This window comes from Cynocephalus volans, chromosome 4, assembly GCF_027409185.1.
Source record: "Cynocephalus volans isolate mCynVol1 chromosome 4, mCynVol1.pri, whole genome shotgun sequence".
Taxonomy (NCBI): domain Eukaryota; kingdom Metazoa; phylum Chordata; class Mammalia; order Dermoptera; family Cynocephalidae; genus Cynocephalus; species Cynocephalus volans.
Window position 1 is genome coordinate 106,543,360 of NC_084463.1, and position 22,259 is coordinate 106,565,618.

General features: G+C 46.6%; 1 protein-coding gene across 1 annotated transcript; it reads left to right on the forward strand.

The window, feature by feature from the left end:
- Positions 1–2,581: 2,581 nt before the first annotated feature.
- On the forward strand, positions 2,582–7,369 carry CNGA4 (cyclic nucleotide gated channel subunit alpha 4). Its single transcript, XM_063092359.1, has 6 exons — positions 2,582–2,643; positions 2,783–2,884; positions 3,090–3,196; positions 3,455–4,100; positions 4,832–5,181; positions 6,909–7,369. The coding sequence occupies exons 1-6, from the start codon at positions 2,582–2,584 to the stop codon at positions 7,367–7,369; spliced, it is 1,728 nt and encodes a 575-aa protein (XP_062948429.1).
- Positions 7,370–22,259: the final 14,890 nt, after the last annotated feature.

The following is a 22,259-nucleotide window of genomic DNA, read 5'->3' on the forward strand; positions in this document are numbered from 1 at the left end:
TAAAAGCTGATGCTTAGCTTATATCGAGTCAAAAACAGGCAAAACTAAACTATAGTATTAGAAAACAGGACAGTGATTACCCTTGGAAAAGCACTGACTGGAAGGGGGTATAGTGAGGCTCTTTAAATACTGGCAATGTTCTGTTTCTTGATCTGATTGCTGGTAACATGGGCATGTTCACTTTGTGAAAATTTATCAAGACATTAGGAATTGTGCACCTTTCTATATGTTTGTCCTGGCTACTATGCTGTGTAATGAACCACCCCAAACTTAGTGTCATAAAACAGTCCTTTTATTATGCTGACAGATTCTGGGAATTTGGACAAGACAGAAGGAATGGTTTGTGTCTGTTCCATGATGTTTGGGGCTTCATCTAGGAAGCTCAAATGCCTAGGGCTGACTTGAGGCTGGTGGCTGGAACCATCTGGAGACTTCTTTAGTCACATGTCTAATGTCTGGGCTGGGACAACTCAAAGGCTGAACTCAGCTGGGACTGTCAAACAGAGCTTCTCACAATGTGGTGGCTAGGTTTCAAGAGGAAGCATCCCTAGAGGGAGTACCAGACAACAAGCATGCCACAAGAACCAGAAAGAAGCTGCATGGCCTTCTGTGATATAGCCTCAGAAGTCACAAAACCACTCCTGCTATACTCTATTGTTGAAATAGTCACAAGGGAGCAGCATCAAAGAATTTGTGGCCATTGTTTAAAACGGCCACAATGTCATACAATAAAAATAATAAATACTGATCATAGGTTTTTGGCTGAGAGGATAGATATGAGGATTATAGGAGAAAGAGTAGATGAGGGAAGATAATGAGCTCAGTTATTGACACCATGGGTTGAAGGTGACTGGAATATCCAAATGGGGACATCCAGTGAACAGTTAGTCATGTAGATAATTGCAGCTCAGGGAGAGTTTTGGGGAGCCATTAGATGGGAAAGGAAATCCTGTGTGACCTAGATCAGCCAGAAAGAATCACAAGGATGGAATGAAAAGAAAGCCTAAAACAGAGTCCTAAGAAAACATCAACATAGAAGGGATGGGCAGAGGACCTTATGAAAGAGACTAAAGAGAAATTTTTTTTAAAAAAATTATGATGTCACAGAAGTCATGGGAAAAGAGAGTTTCAAAAAAATGAATTGGGGGCTACAAGGGTTTCTTCCAAGAAACTCTCCAATATACAAATCTGACCGTATTGCTTAATGTACAAAATCCTTTATGTAAAATCAAGCCTTCAGGTAAAATCCAAGCTTTATAATGTGGCCAACAAAACTCTCCCTGAGTTGGCCTCTGTCCATCATTCAGCCTTATCTCTCACCACTACCCTCTTCCCAGGTCCTCTAAAAAAAACCAACTAACATTCTCCCAGTCACTCTTGACTTCTGATGTCTCCATGCCTTTGTGCACCCTGCCTCTAGTGCTTTTCACCCTCCTATCTCTATACATAACTCCTATTCATCCTATAGAACCCAGGCTCAGCTGGGACCCTTCCTATGTACTGTAACAGCCCTCTGTGTACCTATCTAATAGAGTATTCATCAGTACCCTGGCAATGACCACCCCTGTGTAATTACCTGATGTGTAATTTCCTGTCAGCCTATTTCTCCTACCAGATGGTGAACTTCTACAGGACAGGGAATATGTCTCATTTGTCTTTTACCCCCAATACTTAGCACAATATTGGCCTGGCACATAGCAGGTGTTCTGATGTTGATTTGTGGACCAAAAAACATGATAGTAGTAAAGGAGACAACAGGTTAAGGGAGAATTTATAGGGGCTCTTTTTGTTGTTTGGGTATAGGATATTTAAGCATCTACACAGAAAGTGAAAAATTGAAAAGATTGAGGATCCAGAAAACACATAGAATAGCTGGTGAGATCAGGCATTAGCAAGAACAGGAAGGAAATGAGGACAAAAGCACCATAGGATAACCCCCATCACATCATCCAGCAGGAAGAAGGTAAAGTAGACGTGGATGTAGATAAGGGTGCAGGTAATGAAAAGAGAACAGAGCTCATGTCTGATGTGAGAGGCATCTCTTTGTCTCTGGAGATTAGTTTAGCACCTGACACAGATGAGCTATTCAGTAAATAGTTGTTAAATAAATAAGTAAGGCCCAAGCAGAGAACTTACACAAGGTAAAACCGAGTGTGTCTCTGAGTCTACACTGGAACCCAGATCTACTGACCTAGAGGGCCCATATGTAGCTCAGCTGGGGGCGGAAGGAGGAGAAGAGGAAGACAGAAAGGCCCAGGCTTCTCTCTGAAGCATACACCGCCCCCCCCACACACACACACACACATACACACACATTCTCCAGGGACCTCATTAGAGATGTTTAGCTGATCAGGTGTAAACCCAGGCCCTGGGAGACAGTGCAGGGTGCTGCAGCTACTGCCTCTGTCCCCTCAGTAGCAGCTAGCTTTGCTTGTGTTGCTAAGAGCTTCAAAGAGAAGTCACAGCTGGAGCCCAAGGGCAGCCTCTTGCAGTCAGTCAAACACTAGCTATCGCTTCCCAAAACTGCCTACAGGCAGAGAAGCCCTGGATGTCTCAAACTTCAGCACCAGGCCACAGAACCATGAGCAAGGACAGCAAAGTGAAGACAACAGAGTCCAGCCCCTCTGCCCCATCTAAGGCCAGGTGAGGAGTTCTGGTTCCCTGTGTCTGATCTGTCCACTTTACTTGATGGAGCTTCGTTCCTCTTGGTGCCCACACTCACAACCACAGCTTTGAAATGTCTGATGAATAAATGAAGGAAGACTTCCCCTCTTGCCCATAGGAAGTCGGTGCCTGTCCTGGACCCATCTGGGGATTACTACTACTGGTGGCTGAACACAATGGTCTTCCCAGTAATGTATAACCTCATCATCGTTGTGTGCAGGTTTGGCAGGGGCACTAAGGGAGGGGCCTTAAGCGAGGATGGAGGCTAAACAGTGAGGCCAAAGAGAGGGGTAGCTCTTGGGTGGGGCCCAAAGGATGGGCGGCGCCCACGGGAGGGCCCAAGGCAGAGTTCTGAGGGGCCTGGGAAGATTGCATCTCACACACAGGGTGCCCTTAAGCCCATCCTTTCTATCATCGCCCTGCAGAGCCTGTTTTCCCGACTTGCAGCACGGTTATCTGGTGGCCTGGTTGGTGCTGGACTACACAAGCGACCTGCTGTACCTATTGGACATCGTGGTGCGCTTCCACACAGGTCAGTGAGCCCCTAGAACTGACCTTTGTTCCATGTTTCCTTCTAAAGAGAGACTCCTAGTAACAAGAAAGGATCCCCCTCCATTGCTGCACTTTCATGTGCCTTTGCTTGACAACATCCCCGTGCTCACCCAAGAAACCCTAGAGCAAGATTATGCTTGCCTCCACCCCACCCTGGTGACTGCCTCCCTATTCTACCCTGGCCTGCCCACCCTCACCCAGGCCGCCCCCACCCGGGCCATTCCCTCCCGCCCCCCAGGATTTTTAGATCAGGGTATTCTGGTCGTGGACAAGGGCAGGATCGCGAGTCGCTACGTTCGCACCTGGAGCTTCTTGTTGGACCTGGCTTCCCTGATGCCCACCGACGTGGCTTATGTGCAGCTGGGCCCGCACACACCCACACTGAGACTGAACCGCTTTCTCCGTGTGCCCCGCCTCTTCGAGGCCTTTGACCGCACCGAGACCCGCACAGCTTACCCAAACGCCTTTCGCATCTCCAAGCTAATGCTTTACATTTTTGTCGTCATCCATTGGAACAGCTGCCTATACTTTGCCTTGTCCCGGTACCTGGGCTTCGGGCGTGACGCATGGGTGTACCCGGACCCCGCAGAGCCTGGCTTCGAGCGCCTGCGGCGCCAGTACCTCTACAGTTTTTACTTTTCCACGCTGATCCTGACGACGGTGGGCGATACGCCGCTGCCAGCCCAGGAGGAGGAGTATCTCTTCATGGTGGGCGACTTCCTGCTGGCCGTCATGGGTTTCGCCACCATCATGGGTAGCATGAGCTCTGTCATCTACAACATGAACACTGCAGATGCGGCTTTCTACCCCGATCACGCGCTCGTGAAGAGGTACTTGAAGCTGCAGCACATCAACCGACGGCTGGAGCGGCGAGTTATCGACTGGTGAGAATGCCCAGGTTCCAGGCCAGGACAGGGAGAGGGGAATGGGGTGGAACCTGAGGGAGGTGACTGGCTTCCCATGGCCTAGTGGGCCAGGCAAGACAGTCAAAATATGGCACACTGGTGGGTCATCTAGATGGGCTTGGGAAGGGAATTCCTCCATTATGGGAACCTGGACTTGGGGGACAGGGTGGAGACTGATCGGGAGAGGAACTCATGCCCAAGGAAGGGTAGCATGGAGATCAGAGAATGGCAAGTGCCACTGCCTCGTAGGGCTCAGAAGACCCTGGAAGGGGTGGGTGGAGAGGACAACACCCCCCCATAGGGTGATCAATAACAACAAGATGGTTGACTGTGTCATGGTAATCTGTACTGTGGACCAAGCAAAAGGAAGTGCCACAAAGTTGGGGATCCAGAGTAGAGAGTCTCTAGAGAGTATGGGTGATCGAGGGAGGTATCAGTGTGGGGTGGTACAAGACATCACCATCATCATTGGTGGGTGGGGTAGAGCCTGACCAGAGGTAAAGGATACCTTATTCATTGTCAAGTGGTGGAGGCTTCCGTGCCCTGGATGAGTTAGAAAAGGTCAAAGCATACCTGTGAACAGGGAAGGAGATTAGCCAATTGTCAGGTACTTCCATAACCTTGGCTGAAGCTGAGCTGAGCCCTGATAGAAGGGGTGGAAGCAGGCACATATGGGGCTGGTGAGGAAATAGCACTGCCCTTACTCCCAGGTACCAGCACCTGCAGATCAACAAGAAGATGGTCAATGAAGTAGCCATTTTACAGCACTTGCCCGAGCGGCTGCGGGCAGAAGTGGCTGTGTCTGTACACCTATCTACTCTAAGGCGGGTGCAGATCTTCCAGAACTGTGAGGCCAGCCTGCTGGAAGAGCTGGTGCTGAAGCTGCAGCCTCAGACCTACTCACCAGGCGAATATGTATGCCGCAAGGGGGACATTGGCCGGGAGATGTACATCATCCGCGAGGGTCAACTGGCCGTGGTGGCAGATGACGGTGTCACACAGTATGCTGTGCTTGGTGCGGGGCTCTACTTTGGGGAGATCAGCATCATCAACATCAAAGGTGGGCACCCCAGAATTTGTTCTGGTGACAGGGCTGGGGAATAGCCTGGAGACAGCAGAATCCAGTGCTGGGACTCCATGGTACTCAGGACTTACAAATTAAGAAAACCTGGCCCTAACCTGAGTCACTAGAGGGCTCAGGAGAGAAGCAGGACATGGAGGATCTGTTCCCTGAGAAGAAGCTGAGCCAACGTCAGTGAGCAGGGTGGGTCCTTAGAAGAGAGAGTAGACATGCTCTATGGATACTGACCCGTGGAAAGTGACAGAGATAATAATAATAATATCTAATATTTATTTCATACTTACTACATGTCCTGTTCTAAGTGCTTCACACCTATCAACTCATTAAATTTTTACAGCAGCTCTTTAAAATAGGTTCTATTCTTATCCCCATTTTAAAGATAAGGAAATTGAAGCTCAGAGAGGTTTGGTAACTTACACAATAATCAGTATACACACTTGGGATTAGTACAAGGAACAACTTTCTCACAGCCAAGTGAAAAGAAATGTAGAAGAGAAGAAATTCCCATTTACTGAGCATCACCTCTGGGCCAGGCCAGGTACTGTACACTGGCTCATGTTTTCCTCTCGTCAGCCCGTGCAGTTGTTGTTATGCCTGACCACAGGTAAAGAAACTGAAGCCATGGGAGAGGGATAAACCCAAAAGGGGGTGAGCACTCTGCCACTGACTGAGGCTAGATGTGCTCTAGACTGTCTCTGTCTCTCTCAGCCAGAGAGTCCCACCCTTTAGCAGTTCTAAAGGCCTCACATCTGTCCTCCAATGACCCCCTCAAACTCCACATCCTGTATGCAGTTGGCTGTTGTCTGCTTGACTTTGGACAAGCCACCTCCCTTTTTAGGCCTCAGTTTCCTCACCTGTCCAGTGAGAATGGTATTAAAAACCCAAAGAGTTATTTGTGAGATTAGATGAGCTCTGTGGGTAAGACACCCATGCAGTGCCTGGCACATAGCAAGTGCTCAATAAATAGTACCCCCCCCTTTTTCAAAGGTCCTTCTAGCTCTGAGAATTTGCAACATGCAGCCAAAATGATCTTCCCACCCACCCCCCACCACCAACATCTTTCTGAAATATAAATGATAGCATGTAGCTCCCCTGCTTAAAATATTTCAACAGTTTCTTACTTCTCTCTGCCTAAGGTCTGAAGTCCTTGCCATGGCTTACATGAATGACCCAGCATGACCTGGCTCTCTCCTCTCTCCACTCCCCACACCCTGCACTCAGCCAGTCTGAACTGCTTACTGTTTTCTGCATACACCTGACTCTCTTCTACCTCTATCCCGCAGCTCATGCTCCTCTCTCTGGCTAGATTGCCCTCCCTGTGTCTCCCTCTACCCCTAGGTACTCCTACTGAGTTCAGGCATCCCTTCCTCCAGGCTTCCCCAAACTCCCTGCCTTACAGCTAGGTCGGGGCTCTTTGCCTGTCTTCCCACAGTACCTGGTGCATACATCTACACTGCATCAGCCATACTGTTATGTAACAATTTCATTAAATGTTTATCTCCTCTTAGACTGAATTCTTTGAGGCAGGTCTCTGATACCCACCCAGCACAGGGCCTGGTCCCCAGTATATTACTGAATGAGAGAATTAATGAGGCAGAAAGAGAGGCTCAGAAACACGAATATGGAAGTGGAGGCCCTGGTTCAGGAGTGAAATCCCACCTCCTGTCCCCCTGCTAACTATCCTCTCATCTGCCCATGGGCCACAGGGAACATGTCTGGGAATCGCCGTACAGCTAACATCAAGAGCCTAGGTTATTCGGACCTGTTCTGCCTGAGCAAGGAGGACTTGCGGGAGGTGCTGAGCGAGTATCCACAAGCCCAGACCGTCATGGAGGAGAAGGGCCGTGAGATCCTGCTCAAAATGAATAAATTGGACGTGAATGCCGAGGCAGCTGAGATTGCCTTACAGGAGGCCACAGAGTCCCGGCTGCGAGGCCTTGATGAGCAGCTTGATGATCTACAGACCAAGTTTGCTCGCCTCCTGGCTGAGCTGGAGTCCGGTGCACTTAAGATTGCTTACCGCATAGAACGGCTGGAGTGGCAGACTCGAGAGTGGCCGATGCCTGAGGACCTGGCCGAGGCTGATGATGAGGGCGAGCCTGGGGAGGGAACTTCCAAAGATGGAGAGGGCAGGGCCAGCCATGAGGGACCCTCAGGCCCAGAGTGATCCTATCCTATCCCCAGGACCCATGTGAATCCAGAGTTGTAGGAAAGCATGTCTATAGAAATTCTGCCATCCTGTCTGCTAGGTCACAGAGACAAGAGTGAGTTGGCCTGTAGATGCCCAGCTAGAGATGTAGGAGTACAGCACACACTAATCCCCCACTCACCAGTACACACACACACACACACACACACACACACACACAGTTGCACGTATACCTGCCGGTCCCAAGGCATTTATCTAAAATGCTCTGGAGTTCCCATTCTCAGAGCGCCCATGCTTTCTCACAAGCATAGATATAACTTACACCCACATAATATATACACATTCAGTCATCCATCTCCTGAACACACATATGCTGACAATCATATACCAACAGACACATAGATGCCCTCCACAGGTGTATATGCTCTTGTGAAAACACAAAACATACCCCAAGTTTTCTTGGTTCAAGAAGTCTTTTGAATGCCACAGATGTTCACAAGTGTACCCTGCAAGTTGCACTTAAATGAAGTATTTGCCTCCTCACTAAGCATTTATGGGGCTGAAAAGAAAAGGCAAAGGCACAAGATGAATTCTGTCTGAATTCTGATTCACAGGGTGAGGGGCATGAGCTGTGTAACAGCTGGTGCATTGGATTCAAAGAGCTTGGGGTATCTGAAGAAGAGAGAATCGATATTGAGCCAAGGTGAATCAGGCTAATAGATTACACTGCTATGTGTGTGCATGTGCTTTCATAGATATAGTCACATACACACACTAACCATTGTGTCCCAGAGTGTATATTCTCAGCTTTGTGAGGTCTGAGGGTCTCTCTTTGTGAGATCTAGCTGAGTGGGCCAGAGCAGATACCTCTGCTTCTTTTTACTTCCCTTGGCCCATCCCGGAGTCTGGGGCCAGGGCTTCCCTGTATCCAGAGCTGATTTCAAAGGGAGAGTAGTTCCCAGGACCATTCGCCTAGCCCTGTCCTACCAAGTTAGTTATTGGAGCTGGCCTTGGTGCTGGCAGAAATCCAGCCCTCCTTTGCACGGTATTCCAGAATATAGGGTGGAGAGTAGAGACTGGGTGGAATGAAATATCATAGTAAGGGACAATTAGAATGAGTGTGTTGGGAGTTTTGGATTAACTTTTGTATATTTGGATGGAGGTCTGCAGGTTTAGGACAGAGAGGATGTTGTTGGGTCTATGGGATGGAGTCTGATGTCATCTCAATCAGATTCACCCTGGGTCACCACTTCAGCTCCTCTAGGGCTTGGCCATCCTTCAGATCTGAGCTGTGCCAGGTGATATTTTAAAATGTACTGGGATTTAACTTACAGGTAAAACTGAGTGACAAGTCTCTACTCTCAGAAGAGATTATAAGGATCATTGCACTTTTAATCATTTAAAAATATGTAGTTATTTTGTGATATCTTCCTCACAAAATATAAGATCTAAAGGCTGGCATTTGGTCTGTCTTGTTCATCTCTGTATCCTCAGAGCCAAAACTGTGCCTGGAACATAGTAGGTACCCAAATGTATATTTGCTAACCAAAGAGAAGAGAGCTGAAGTAGATAGAGGTCCAATGTTAGAGGAAGATGTGTGTCAATTTCTCGAGAGGTATTTATACCATCTCTGCCTTCAAATCATGTTGAACTAAAATGGGTGGGTATGTTGTGAAGGTCATTTTGGTGGTAACTGATGAATTTAAGGAACTGAGAATAAGCTTTTTATTGACATACTACAACATGCACACCTGTCCCCAGTGAAGGCTCTCTTATAACAGGTGGCCCCTGCCACCCCATAGAATCCTGTGGTAATAACTGGTTACCTGGCATATTATGGATATAGAAACAAGACTCTTCTGTGGCCAGTTATGCATTTTTCTCTGTCTCCACTGTTCCAGGATGAAATCGTATTCTTCATGATGGAGCCACCACACCAAAAGTCACTTTGTATATCAGCAATTCCATACTGGGGTCCTCTAGTTGTGGGGCAGTTTCTGTCACTGTGTTGAGGACAAAGTTTTGACAATTTGGGTCAAGCTGGGTAGAGTTAGGTTAGGTTGGGCAGAAGTGAATGCAATTTTAAGTTCCTGGAATAACGAAAAAAATAAAAATAAATTCTTTTAGTCCAAAGAATATTAGTTAGCGTGCATTAAGCACTAGGCTAAATACTTATATATGTGGCAGAAAATTTACTGAAATGTTCATTTGGGTTTTATTCATTTTATCCCTCCTGCCATCATAAGAAAGTACCTAAATCTTTGTATCCCCTAAACCTAAAGCTTTTTGAATCCTATGGGATCGAAACAGAAATTGACAGAAACTATCTGCCATAGATTTTGTTTGTGAAAACTAGGGCTCCTAGGTTTTCACAAACAATTCACTTAGAGGGAAATTGTACCCAATTGTCTGTGAGGGCTTAGAGTTGAAGAAACAGAAGCTTCTGGACACAAGTACAGAAGATTATCCAAGAAAAGGAAAAGAAATGAAATTCTTAAGTGTTATATTAGGTTTCTTTTGCTGCTGTAACACATTACCACATAAAGCAGCTTGGACCCATTTATTATCTCACAGTTCTGTGAGTCAGAAATCTGAGCATAGTGTCACTCAACTGGACCCTCTGTTCAGGGCCTCTCAAGGCTGAAACCAAGGTGTCAGCTGGGCTGGGCTCTTATCTGGAGCTTCTGGGGAAGAATTTGCTTCCAAGCATATTCAAGTTGTTGGCAGAATTCAGTTCCTTTTGATTGTAGGACTGAGGTCCCTGAATCCTTGACACAGGACTCCTTCATCTTCAAGCCAACCAAGGCACATTAAATTTTTCTCATTCTTCAAATCTCTAGCTTCCCCTTCTACTAACAAACTGAGAAAAATCTCTGCTTTTTAAGGCTCATCTGATTAGGTTAGGGACTAGGTTCATCTAGATAATCCAGGAAAATCTCCCTATTTTAAGGTCATCTGTTTATTAACTAACTTCATTACATTTGGAAAGTCCCTTTGCCATAATCATGGGAATAACATCAGAGTGCAAAGGTAATATGAGTAAAAATTCTATGACAGGGTTTCTAGAGAAAAAGCAGCCTGAACTTCCACAGAGGATCCAGAATAGGAAACACTGAGAGTTGAGTCTTTGGAAATTGGAGAACGATCACTATGTCAGAGCTGGCACCAAAGCCTCAGAGCAGTGCCCTACAGGGGTATGCAGGCTTGAAGAAGACTACAAACCAGCACAGTCAGTGTCATCTGAAAACCAGATGTTCTCTACAACATAAAACCCCCAGAGACTTTTGTAAGGCCCTAAACTGGGGAAGAGAGAGTGGAAAGAAAGCCACAAAACACAGCTGAGATTAAATCTCCTGTATGGTTGGTGGTTAAAAACTTAAGTGAAAATTGTCTGATTTAGAGAATCAAGGAAATGTCCAATTTTTTACACACCAATATGGAATCATTCATAACATATGTTATACATACATTATCTCATTTTGTTCTTATAACAATGTTAGGAAGTTAAATGTTAGTTAAGTTTAAATTTGTATTATGCTTATTTTTCCAGACCAGGAAACTGAAGCCCATAGAGCAACTAAATATATTAGATTAGATTTACTGAGAAGTTACTTTATGCCAGATCCCAGTCTAAATGTATTGTCTCAATTAATCCTGACAACTGTATGAGAAAGATGCCACTATTACCCCATTTTGAAATGAGGAAACCAAGACTCTGGGATTACATAAATTTCCCAATATTACAGGGCCCCTAAGTCACATAGAATGAAACCCAGGTCTGTCATACTGTTTCTTTTAGGGAGATAAGGAAAGGAACTACCTCACCTTGAGGTAGGCATCCTCCTTTCTTTCTTGAGAATTACTGTGTGGCAGTAACTGTGGTAACTGTGGGAACAGAAGCCAATTGTGAGAGGCAAAGCTTGTGAATCCCCGCCAAGGATGCCCAATATACTCAAATGTGATCTTGGAGCTACAGCCAAACACAAGGGACCACCTGCCACTCTGGAGAAGAGCTGCTAACTTCAGCTTCAGGGTCTGCACATATGCAGCTGTGAGGTGTGGGCAGGAGTTTGGGAGTCACTGCTAGATCTCTGCAGGAATATCAAGACTGTTCAAGTGCCCTCCTGTTGAGAGTCCAGCAGCTTGTGGCTTGGATCTTCTCCCTCCCATAGGACCTACTTCTCTTCTTGGGTCACAATCCTCAAGATACTTCAGCCTGGCTAGGATCTGGGATGTACACCCCTCCTCAGAGTTCCCAGTTAGTGACTCCCACACAGAAGCTTCTTCAGCCCACCCCACCCTACCCATTTCTTTCTTAGGGTTTGGCTGCTAGCCCTGGAAGACAGATGGAAATAAAGTATCAAACTTGGAAGGAAATCAGATTAACAGGGAGAGGGGCCATCCAACCCAAGGAAAGATCGAGTGCAAACATTAGGAGCCAGGAGCCGGAGGCAGGGTGGGTGGATTCTAGTTTGGGGCTGAAGCCAGAGTTTGGCTTGAGGCTAGAGCTCAGAGATGGATCCTCAGCTGGCTTAGTGCTGGGATCAGGGTCATGGCCCAAGTCAGGGCAAGTGTTAGGCTCGCCTTAAAATACAACAGATGGGAAAGAGCATGTATTTGGGGCTAATCAGAGTTGGGTTTTAGTTTGGAAACCATTTACTTTCTGGAAGACTCTCAGCCAGCCTTTTCTACAAAATCTTTCAGGGTTGTTAAGAGAAAAGCCAGAGAATTAAAATGTAAATGAGATAATGAATATAAACTGCCTACCAGTGCCTGGAAGACAGAAATTTCTTAATAGTAGTAGTGACTACTATTTATGTCCCTCTAGCAGCGGCTGTGCCATTGAGGGCCCTGGGGCACAGGTGGTCCTGCCCTGCTTGTTCCAAGTCCTCTGGCTGGACCTCCAGGCTGTGCTGGCAATGCCAGTTCTGCCCAGCAGATGGCGCAAAGCACCCCTTCCTGCCCCTCCTTCCAGTTCTCTCCCAGGCCTCAGGATTGAATTGCCTTGAAAAGCTGGGAGAATTACCGATGTAGAAATGGAAACTTAGGGACAGGAGAAAAGGCTGGGGAATTGCAACATCAACCTGGTTTGTGAAAATCCTTGCTCAGATTTTTTCACAAGTGCTAAAATCGTGGTAATGCTGAGAGACATTACTGAGGAGGTTGTATCAAATCAGAGCCTAAAGCAGCTCTGTTGAGGGTTCACCATTGACTGTCTAGGAACATTCAGGACTGCCCTCCCCACAGATTGAAAATTCCCTGTGCTTTTCACCCCCAGAACACATGGACCAAGAAGCCCATGGATGCATTCTATGTCTGTCGTCACCTTTCCAGTTTCAGTAACTTTCCCTGTTGTCCTCAGCCTTTGCCTTCACCAGCAGGTCCCACGGGGCCCTAGAGGCTAATAGTTTGCATATTCATGAAAGCCCTCTCTCTGAATAATCTTCCTTTGGCTTTTTTAAACTTCAAGTAAGACACTGACCTGGGAGATCCAGGCCCCTCTTGGCCCATCTGTGAGGCCCCATGTCTGAAGACACATGTGACAATCCAGCCAGAGCCAGTCCCTGAGGGTATGCCTTTGCTCTCTCCCAGTACAAGCCCCAGGGGCCTAAAAGGCCAGTCCTTGCCCTGGTTTCTTTCCTCTGCCCAACATCCCTGCCTGCTCTGGCTCCAGCTTCCCTGCTCCCTCTATGTTTATCCCAGGAGAAGGGCCTTGTGTGTGGGCAGAGAATGCGTGGGCAGGAGCTCAGCACAGAAGCATATCTGCACAGCATAGAAATGCAGAAAAGAGAAGGCCTTGAAAGATGTGGGGAGAAGGCAGCCTCATCAGACACAGGGAGGGGCTGAGCTAGTGGGGAAGCGGGTGAGCTGGGCACCCCAAGGACTAAACTGTGGCAGGTTTCTCTCTTAGCACTAGATCCCAGCTGCCTGTGTGTGCGTCAGAGCACATGACTCTCACACTACTGTGTGTGTGAACACTGGGTTTTCTGAGTAAAGTGCTGATATTTTGTGGACCTGCAAGCTACCTAAAATAAGCAGTACCTATAAAGAAGTTTATCTGCGTATGTATTAGTCACTGTATTCTCCTTTTTGATTATTTCCCCTGAACACTTACTGAGGTATTATTTAAATGTTCCCCTCTTATCTCAGTTGTGATATAGAATACTGAAAGAAGGATCATGTGCCCACATGTGTGCCAATGGGGCAGTATCAGGGGTGGCTGAGACTTCCCCAAGGGAAAGGTAAATTGTTGTAGCTAGAAGAGCCAAGATAGGTGGTCCAGAACCCCCCTCAAAAAAAAAAAAAAATCAAACCAAAACCAAAGAATGGACAACCTTGGCAGGTCAAGGCTTTAGTTAGAAAGACGGTTTCCCACAGGACTGAGCCTGGCCCTACTTAGGAAGTCTTGCACCTACTTCTTTGCCCTGTTAGGTTTCTGATTTGTTTCAGGACAAGACTCCAGGTCTCCTTCCAATGGTTCCCCATATTGACTTTGCAGTTCCCTCCTTGCTGTGATCTAAAGTCTCTCTGTTTCCTGACCCTGAGCAATCCCATTCTCTCCAAACACTAGCTTTTCTTTGACACAGATGGAATTTCCTGATTTTGAGAAATGAACTTCTACTCTCTTAGCACTGCATTTTCATCCCCCGCCCCCCACCCTGCTTATGATATCTCCCTTTCTCCACTGTAGCTATTACTTTTTTTTTTTTTTCCTCTTCACAAACTATCTTCTTGAAATCAATCTACACCTACCATCTCCTGGCCCTCATCTCCCATCACCTGTCTGCATTCAGGTAGAGGGGAGAACATGAGCAAGGTGCAAAGGAGGTGAATAATATGGTATGCAAAAGGAAACTGTAAGCAATTCAAGGTTCCTGAAGCCAAGTATGACCATTCAGCTGGAGCCAGCATCTAGGTGTGAGAATAAAGGAAAGACAGAAAATAAGTAATGAGAGTAGTGTGGAGAGTGGTTAGAGAAACTGTTGGAGAAAGGGGTATGTATTAGTCAGCTCAGGCTGCCATAACAAAATACCACAGACTGGGTGGCTTAAACAACAGAAACTCATTTTCTCACAGTTCTGGAGGCTAGAAGTCCCAGATCAAGGTATTGGCAGTTTCACTTTCTAGTGAGGTCTCTTCCTGGCTTGCAGACAGCTGCCTTCTTGCTATGTTCTCCCATGGCCTTTCCTTTGTGCATGGCAGAGAGAGAGAGAGAGAGAGAGAGAGAGAGAGAGAGATGTGGTGTCTGTCTATCTCTTCCTCTTCCTATAAGAACACCAGTCCTATCACATTAGGGCCCCACCCTTATGACCTTATTTAACCTTAATTACCTCCTTAAAGGCCCTATCTCCAAATACATAATGAGAGGTACAGGGTGTTGCAGAAGCACAGGGGAGAGACCCCTAACCCAGACTTGTCAGGTTAAGGAAAGCTTCTCAGGGAAGTTTTGTTCTCTGTAACTCCTGTTCCAAGATCAGCAAGCTCTTATATCCTCAGCTTCTTTGAATGCTCTCCCAACTCCTGTGGTAACCAAAACAAGCAGTCCCCTAAGGATGGTACATACTCTGCAGAAAAGGGTGGCTTCTCATCCTCTCACAACCCATGTGCCACAGAGTTGGGGCCTCTGCACTCATTGGTGTTTCTTCTTCACTCTCAATATACCCCTTCTTCTGGAAGCTCACACATTCATTGTGCTACCTTCTTCCTGGCCTTGGTGCTGACAACCGCCAATCTTCTGGAGCCTATCTACTACTCCTTTAGGTTTCATCACCTGCCTTAGAGTTCTCTCTTCTCCATGTTTAGCTGAGATTTCATGGCCCATTATTTCACCTTGTCCCATTATTTTTCCATCCCACCCATCTGGTAGAATCCCAACTTTGGATGAACTGAACAATCAACATTCTTCCTGCTTGTATCCAACTCACTGAGCTCTGCTAGGGAAACTAATACCACTAGAAATTCATGGTCATCAACTCTCAAGTGGGCCTACAATACTTTCTTACTATCTTACTACATTCCTCTGGTCTCCACTTTTTTTCTCCCTTTGTATAGAGTTTTCTTAAGCCATCTTAATTCCTAAAATTTCAGTCACATACATACACGCGCGCACACACACACACACACACACACACACACACACACACACACACACACGACTCACTGATAAACAGAACTCCAACTTTATAGAGAAAATAGAAATATCAAACAGCAAATCTACAAATCTACTGTCTCAGTTAAGATGCAGGTTAGGTTGCTATGACAACAGAGAAAAAAATTGTAAGGAGCTTAAAAATTGTAGGGTTTCTTTCTGTTTAATGCAGGAGAACCAGGAATGGTAAAATCATTTGAGAGTACAGGAGACCCAGGCTTCTTCCATCTTGTTGCTCTGCCGTTCCTAGAGCGTTATCCTCACTGCATGATGACAGTGGCGTACCTTCACATCAACCTTCAGCCTGCAGGAAGGGGCAATGAGGGAGAGAGGATTCATTTCTCTCCTTTAAGACCCCAATCTGGAAGCTGTCCTTATCACTTCCACCCACAGCCACCGTCCTAGTCATAAAGCCACACTTAGCTACAAACAAAGTTTAGGAAATATAGTTATCTGATTGGCCATGATTTATTTCCACCTATAATTATCCTCTTATACTAAATCCATCTCACAATTGAGTCTCTATTCCTATCGAAAGCCAGGACCCTCCACTTCTGTTCTGGATTCCATTCCTCCCCACCTCCTTAGGAACCTTGCAACCTTGCATTATTAATTAACCAGCTCTCTCCTGCATCTTCAGTCTTTTCTATACATTGGAGTAATTCCACCTATCAGGAAGAAAAAAAAAGTGTTAGTTCTCCCATCTTTAAAAAAACAAAGAATCCTTCATTCCACATCCTCCTCTATTCTACCCTCTTTCCTTTCCTTAATAACTATACTTCTTAAAGCCTTGCCTAAATTCACTCCCTTACTTCTTCCCAACACATTCAGTTTTCAGTATGCCCACCCTGTCTTCTGCCTTGATGACCTCACCAAAATGGCTCTTTCCAAGGTTGCCAAGAATCTGCAGGTCACTAAATTCAAAGCACATTTCTCAGTCCTCATTTTTCTTATCCAGGAGCAGCATTTGAATGAGTTCAGCACTTTCTCTGTGAACCTCTTCTTTAGCTTTTATGATGCTTCACTGCCTGTTTTTGTCATATCTGCTCTTTCTCGATCTCTTTTGCAGTCTGGTCTTTCTCTATCCAGCCTTTAAATAATGGTCTTCTCCAAACATTTGACCTGGTCCCCCATTTCTTCTCATTCTGCATACTCTCATTAATTCTGTGGTTTCCATTACATCCTATCCAACCTGTATACTCAGCTTCCCACTGGAATTTCTACTTAGATGTTTAATAGGCATCTGAAACTTAACATGTTCAAAAGGGAACAGATTTGCTGGTGGGAGTTGATCTCCACTAGTTACTATTTTCTCTATGAAGCTGGAGTTTATTGAGGGTGAAGGATGCCGTGTGTGTGTGTGTGTGTGTGTGTGTGTGTGTGTGTGTGTGTGTGTGTGTGTGTGTGTCAGGGCGGGAGATGAAATTGGACATTTTATGACTCAAGAAAAATTTGGAAATATATTGTGTGAAATGGGAGAAAGAAGATGATCAGAGAAATTTAGTAAGACTCCTGCTCATTCTGGGAAGCAGCATATTATGAGCACTTGAATTCTGGTTTCCAAATCCCTGGCTTTGAATTCTGGCTTTTTCACCTAGTGTCTTTGTGGCTGTGGGCAAGTTACTTAAACTCTCTCTGGGCCACATTTTTTTCATCTAAAATAGTGATTTCCTAAATTTGGACCTAAATTTATAGTTCTTTGTGAGATTTAAATTTAATTAAAAGTAACATGCCTGGTACATAGTAGGTAATCATCAAACAGTTTCCTTTCTGGTTACCAGAAATGTTATTCTTTTTTTTTTTTTTTCATTTTTTTATTGGTTATGAATATTCATGAGATACAAAGCTAATTGTCACCCCTCATGCCCAAAATGTGAGGGCCAGATCCATATTGGCAGCGTGCCCATTACCACAAATTGCATTCGTACCCCGTGTCCCCCACTCAATTATCCCAAACATCCCCCTCCCTCCCCCTTCCTCCCCCCCCACTCCACTTTGTAGCCCAAGGTATGTTCTCTCCCTCTGCAAGTCCAGCGCTCTACTGTGGTCTTTCTTTCCTTCCTTCTTTCTCTCTTAGCTCCCACATATGTGTGAGTACATGTGGTATTTATCCCTCTGTGCTTTGCTTATTTCACTCTACATAAGTTTCTCCAGGCTCATCCATGTTGTTGCAAATGGGAGTATTTCATTCTTTCTTATGGCAGAGTAGTATTCCATGGTGTATATATAGAACAGTTTCCTTATGCAATCATCCATTCATGGACATTTAGGTTGGTTCCATGTCTCGGCTATTGTAAACAGAGCTGCGACGAACATGAGAGTGCAGGTATCCCTTCGATATGATGATTTCCATTCCTCTGGTTATATACCCAGAAGTGAGATTGCTGGATCGTATGGAAGATCGTAGTTGTAACTCCATACTATTTTCCGTAGTGGTTGTGCTAATTTACAGTCCCACCAACAGTGTAGGAGTGTTGCCTTCTCTCCACACCCTCGCCCGCATTTGTTATTCAACATCTTTTCAATTATAGCCAGTCTAACTGGGGTGAGGTGGTCTCAATGTGGTTTTAATCTGCATTTCCCTGATGACTAGAGATGTTGAGCATTTTTCATGTACCTGTTGGCCATTTGTATGTCTTCCTTTGAAAAATGTCTGTTCAGCTCCTTTTCCCATTTTTTAATTGGGTTATTTGTTTTTTACTGTGTAATTGCTTGAGTTCCTTGTATATTATGGATATTAATCCCTTGTCAGATGCATAGTTAGCAAAAATTTTCTCCCACTCTGTAGGTTGTCGCTTCACTCTGCTGATTGTTTCCTTTGCTGTGCAGAAGCTTCTTAGTTTGATATAGTCTGATATAGTCTCATTCGTTTCTTTTTTCTTTTACTGCTTATGCTTTTGGGCTCATGTTCATAAAGTCTGTGCCCAGACATAGTTGCTGAAGTGTTTCACCTATATTTTCCCTTAGTAATTTTACAGTTTCAGGTCTTATACTTAAGTCTTTAATCCATTTTGAATTGATTTGTTATTCATTTTTATCTCATCCTTTTCCCTCACCATCTCCATGGAAACAGTCTCCAAATTCTGCCTCTCTACCTCCTAAGTAGCTCTTGGATCTGTCACTACCTCCATGACTTTAGTTCAAGCCACTATCATCTCTCACCTGAATTACTATCATGTACTCCCAATTGGTCCTACCCCTTAAGTTGCTCTCCATACTAGCTGCCACTGTAATCTTTCCAAATATTTGTAAATCTTAACAAATTTCCAATGATCCCAGATTTTACTTGCATGGCTTGTAAGGATCTACATTTGCTGATCCTGAGATGGGAGGTGTGTTATTTTTTTCTGTTGCTGCTATAACAAATCACCATTTAATTTAGTGGCTTAAAACAGCACCCGTTTATTATCTCACAGATCTGTTGCCCAGAAGTTGACACAGTGTGGCTGGATTCTCTGCTCAGGGTTTCACAAGGTTAAAGTCAAGATGTCAGCCAGACTGAATTTTCTTTTAGACATTCAGGGGAGGACTGGAGTTCTTATTCTTTTGCTGGCTGTCAGCTGGGGACTGTTCTCAGCCAAAGGACAATCTCAGGTACTTGTCTTGTCTCTTCCTCCATCCTCAAGCCAGCAACAGCTACCTACATTCCTTTCCCCATGGTCCATTCCATCTTCAAGCCATCAACAATGTGTTGAAATCTTTCTTATTCTTCAAATCTCTCCGATTCCCTCTTCTGCTGCCAGCCAGAGAAAACCCTTGGCTTTTGAAGGACTCATGTGATTTGGTTAAGACTAATCGAATAATCTCTCCACCTTGAGCTCATCTAATTAGTAACATTAATTTCATCTGCCAAATTCCTTTTGCCATGTAACATAATCATGAGAGTCATAGTACTTCATCATCTTTAGAGGTTCACCCACACTCGAGAGAAGAAAACTATACAAGGGTGAGAGTCATTGGAGGTCATCTTCTAATTCTGCCTACCACAAGAGAGGAAGCCAGAAAAAACAACCCTGAGGAATTGCTGCTTGAGCTGAGATCAGATAGATGAGTGAGTTAATTAGGTGGAGAAGGAAAAGAGAAGCTTCGAGAGCAGATGCAAAAGTCATGTAACTGAAGGACATCGAGCAAAAAAAGGGTCTAGGGCCGGCCCCGTGGCTCACTTGGGAGAGTGCGGCGCTGGGAGCGCCAAGGCCGTGGGTTCGGATCCTATACGGGGATGGCCGGTGTGCTCACTGGCTGAGAGTGGTGCAGACCACACCGTGCCGAGGGTTGCGATCCCCTTACAGGTCAAAAAAAAAGGGGGGTCTAAAGGAAGGCCAGTGTGTCTAAAGGGGAGAAAACAAGAACCATAATGACTTGAAATAAGGTGGCTAGAGAGGTCAGTCAGCAGTATCCAGGCCATCCAGGCTTCATAAATCCAGTTAAAAGGTTTCTCTATCCCAAAAGCAAAGGTTAGAAGAGTGACATAATCATATCTGTATTCTGAACATATCACTCTGGCTATCAGGTGGAGGATGGATGTAGGGAGGCATCAGTCAAATACGGTGGCCCACTTAGGGGTATAACCATTGGCATACTTGGGAAAAAGAGACCTCGGTCAAGCCCATGAGGAGCTCTGGGGTTGTGTGCATTTTTCAGAGTTGTCCTCCTTTGGAGTAAAAGGATTGAACCTTTATACTTCTGTGCTGATGAGTCATTGGATGTAGGATGCCCCAGAAAGGGAACATGACCTTGGATGAGCTGTCTTTCTTCCGATCAGGCAATTCTTGAAAGGGGCTGACAGTGGAGTACTGTCTTCCAGCAGCACTCTCAGCAGCTGGAGAGTAAATCCTTCATTTTTGAAGAGGAGTCTGGGTTTTGCATCATAGCCTCTACCACAGGGATGAAAGACCATAAGGGAATAAGGCATCAAGGATGATTCTTAAATTTCTGATGTTGCATCTTAGTGGATGCACTTATGATCTTATATTGCAGTCATTGGTATACTTGGGAAAATCCCCACTAGAGTCGGTGCTATTCAGAGACAGACTGATCAGACAGCTAGTGCACAGCCCTATAACTGGCACATGGTTTGCTGAATAAGTGAATGCCCATCTACTTCAATTTTCACTCCTCTCTGCCCAACATTTCCTCTGCTCCCTTACCTGCACTCCCTACCAATCCACCTAATATGGGAAAAGTTCAACAGGTTATCTGAGGTTCCACCTGTGCTGGAACTGAACAAACAGCAAATCAAGCTGCCCTGGTCCAGGGCTCTCTGATGTGCAAGGCAGGCAGTGCCAAGAGGAAGAGAAGAGGGAGCAGGTGATTAGATCCCTACCCCCACCCCAGGCTTAAACTCTCCTTCAGTGCTTCAGCCCCTGAAAGCTCAGTGCTGGCTGGAAAAGGTCCTCCCCAAAGATTGGTTAGTTAAGTGCTTCTGAATTCCCCATAAACCCAATCCCATCCTCATTCTAACGTTCTCTTCCGCCGATGCCTCCACCTCTTACAGCTGCTGCCGGGGGCCAGAAGATGGAATTTCGGGTCATATTGGAGTTTCTTTGGAATTATAGGAGAATGGATAGGGAGCAGGGCTGAAACAGTAGAGGCAAGTACTGTCCCAAAGAGCTGAACCCACGTCAGTCCTGCACACCCACCTTTCAGCTTTGTTCCCACTGTCCCCAGTGACCCAGCCCCCTTCCGGCCCCCTCTCGTGGGAACCTGACACCCTACATAAGCGGTTCCACCTGCGCTGAGAGCAAACAGGGAACGTCAGCGTGTCGGGTGGGGGTGGGCGCTGCCTGGAGACCGCGGAGAGAGCCAGCCGCCGCCTTCCCTCTGTTGCCTGCGCTGGGAGGGGACTGGAATCATACCCCACTCTCACCCCACCGCGGTTTATCCTGGCTAGTTCTCACTACCACCCCTGACTGCCCTCAAAACCCAAGTCAGACTCTTCCTTCAGGCAGCCCTTTCCCTGGCCGTCGCTCCCCTGGGAACAAATGCCAACCTCCCCCGACTTCCCTCTTCTCCCCATTGCTTAGGGTTCTTTGGGAGCATTGGGTGGAAGCCTGGGTGTTGGGCCTGAGAAAGGAGATGGAGGATGCGGGACCAGATGCAGAGGTTACCTCAGTCCTGCGGCTAGGAGCTGCAGAGAACGATGGTAGCAACAGTGTCACGGCCACTGATGCCACTGCGGCACAGAACGGTAACCGTGGTGCTAGGCGCAGGCTAGAGCCTCTGCGCAGCAGCGGGGTCTCCAATGCCACCTCCAGGTCCTCTGACCCACCAGAGAAGGATGCTGGACCCCGCGGTAGCCACACCCTATCCCATCCCTCTCATCCTTTCTCCCCGCGCAACCTCCCCCGACACAGCCACCACCCACAATCTCTCTCCCCTCCCCAAGAATTCCCCGGAGTCGGGGGCGGTGGGAAAGAGGGGTGGGCAAGAGAGAAGGCTCTAAGAAAAGACGAGAGAGATTAGGGAAGGGGGCGAGCCTGGAGGACAGCACCCGGGACGGGGAGGGGGCAACTCCCGAGCTGGGGAGGGGGCGGAGAGTCACCCAGTGGGACAGAGGCAGAGCAGAGCCTGGGAGGCATCGAGCCTAGGCGGGGCGAGCGGAGCGGGAGTGGAGCCGCAGAGGCCGGGGTTGGGGGCGGGGACCAGGCGGGGCGGGAGATGGGGGCGGGAGCCTGAGCAGGAATCTCGGAGCGGGCAGGTGGAGCCGTGGCGGGAGCCCGCCGGGCCGAGCTGAGGGAGGCAGCGGGCTCGGCGGGACCG